Source organism: Myotis brandtii, unplaced genomic scaffold (assembly GCF_000412655.1).
Source record: "Myotis brandtii unplaced genomic scaffold, ASM41265v1 scaffold1774, whole genome shotgun sequence".
Lineage (NCBI taxonomy): Eukaryota > Metazoa > Chordata > Mammalia > Chiroptera > Vespertilionidae > Myotis > Myotis brandtii.
This window is the reverse complement of record NW_005356575.1, coordinates 282,561-284,288: the sequence shown is the minus strand read 5'-3', so window position 1 is coordinate 284,288 and position 1,728 is coordinate 282,561. Positions and strand designations below refer to the sequence as shown.

The window sequence follows — 1,728 nt, the reverse complement described above, 5'->3', positions numbered from 1 at the left end:
TACCTTAACGTCTGTGACACATTCATCCTCCAAGCCCCGGACGGTGCCAGGCGACAGAAGGGGCCCCAGCTCCCCGTTCTCCAGGGCGACCATGTCCACCAGCCCCAAGACTTCTCTGAGGAGGGGAGAGTAAGAGACCGGTGGGGGGGTCTGTGAGGGGAGGCAGAGCAGCTAACCCTGTCTCCTCCCCATCCCTTCACACCCAGTGTGTGACCCTAGGCCCTCCCCTCCTCGCTTGGGGCCAGCTTTGCTCATCCCTCAGAGGAAGTCTCTGCTACGTGGCTCCCCTGGGCCCAGCTCTCTGAGTCAGCTCCCTGATGGATGGTGTCCGGGCAAGAGTCAAGTCCAAGCTTGACTACCTGGCACGCAGGGTCTCATGATGGTCACTTCACCAGACGGAAGCTCCCTTTTCCCCGCTCCTACTCCTTCACGGCCTCTCCAGTCCAGCCCTCGCTCCAGGCCTGTGCAATCCCACCCCTCTGCCCACTGCCCCCCCACCCCCGCCCGCATTCACCAGGCTTTTGCTCAAGGCATCTTCTCAGCCAGAAGCACCATCTCCCTACAGATGGGACTTAACTCGGGTCTCACCATTCTAGGAAGCTTTCCAGACCCTCTCCTGCCTCCATCTTTCATGGATGGTGTGAGAGTGTCATTAGCACACACTCCCAAGGCGGCCCAGGGGTCCACATGAGCAGCTCTTGCCTCCCATTCTTCTAGGGACGGCACCCTGATTTTGCTGGAGGAAGCACCCAGCCCTTCACGCTCGCCTGTGGTTTGGCTGTGGCCAACTCCCTTCTTCCCGGAGTGGGGAGGTGACCCAGGCACGGCTAACGGCCGTATTCCACCCCCCAGCCGCCAGAATGGCTGTGCTTCAGATGCACAGGCTTGATAGGTATACGATTCTAGGACCAGGAGGGCCAATGGTTCTACATTCTAGATCAGCGGTTCTCAACCTGTGGGTCGCGACCCCTTTGGGGGTCGAACGACCTTTTCACAGGGGTCGCCTAAGACCATCGGAAAACACATATATAATTACATACTGTTTTTGTGATTAATCACTATGCTTTCATTATGTTCAATTTGTAACAATGAAAATACATCCTGCGTATCAGATATTTACATTACGATTCATAACAGCAGCAAAATTACAGTTATGAAGCAGCAACGAAAATAATTTTATGGTTGGGGGTCACCACAACATGAGGAACTGTATTAAAGGGTCGCGGCATTGGGAAGGTTGAGAACCACTGCTCTAGATGCTAAAGTTACAGAACTCAGGGGCCAACAGCGCCGCAGTCCTCAGACTGAGGGCTCAACGGGCTGGTGATTCTCGGATCAAAGAGGGGAGGAGGCTAAGGTGAAGGGTTCCAAGGCTTCACTGATACTAAGACTCCAGGTTCGAAGCCTCATCAATCCCAACGTTCTAAGGTTGGAAGAGCCAACGGTGCTAAAGCCCTGGGAGCCAACCGGGTTCTAGAATTCAAAGGGTCAACAGAGCCAAGACTTGAAGACAAGAGGGGCCTGCGGAGCTCTGGTTCCGGGGCGGGAAGGGCCCACGTGCTGAGGTTCTAGAATCGGGAGGATCGCCGTTCTAACGCTCCAGCCCCGGAGGAGCAGACGCGCTGAGATTCTAGGTTGTAAATGTCACCAGGGACGGAGCCTGGAGGCGCCCAGGGGGTTAGGTTGCAGAATGGAAGGGTCGGCTGTACTAGGTTCTCGGGAACAAAA

The 1,728-nt window shown here is 55.6% G+C and overlaps 1 protein-coding gene across 2 annotated transcripts in view; it reads right to left on the bottom strand.

Moving 5' to 3' along the window:
* The window catches only part of EXOC3L2 (exocyst complex component 3-like 2), a 39,340-nt gene that overhangs the window by 13,752 nt on the left and 23,860 nt on the right, over positions 1-1,728 (bottom strand). Inside the window, exon 3 of one of the 2 annotated variants that reach the window (XM_014537361.1) lies at positions 4-118. In XM_014537361.1, the coding sequence (XP_014392847.1) occupies positions 4-93 (90 nt within the window). In that variant the 5' untranslated portion in view covers positions 94-118. Of the gene's footprint in view, positions 1-3; positions 993-1,728 lie in introns of those variants that run through there. The other variant, XM_005863381.2, reaches the window with a different exon arrangement.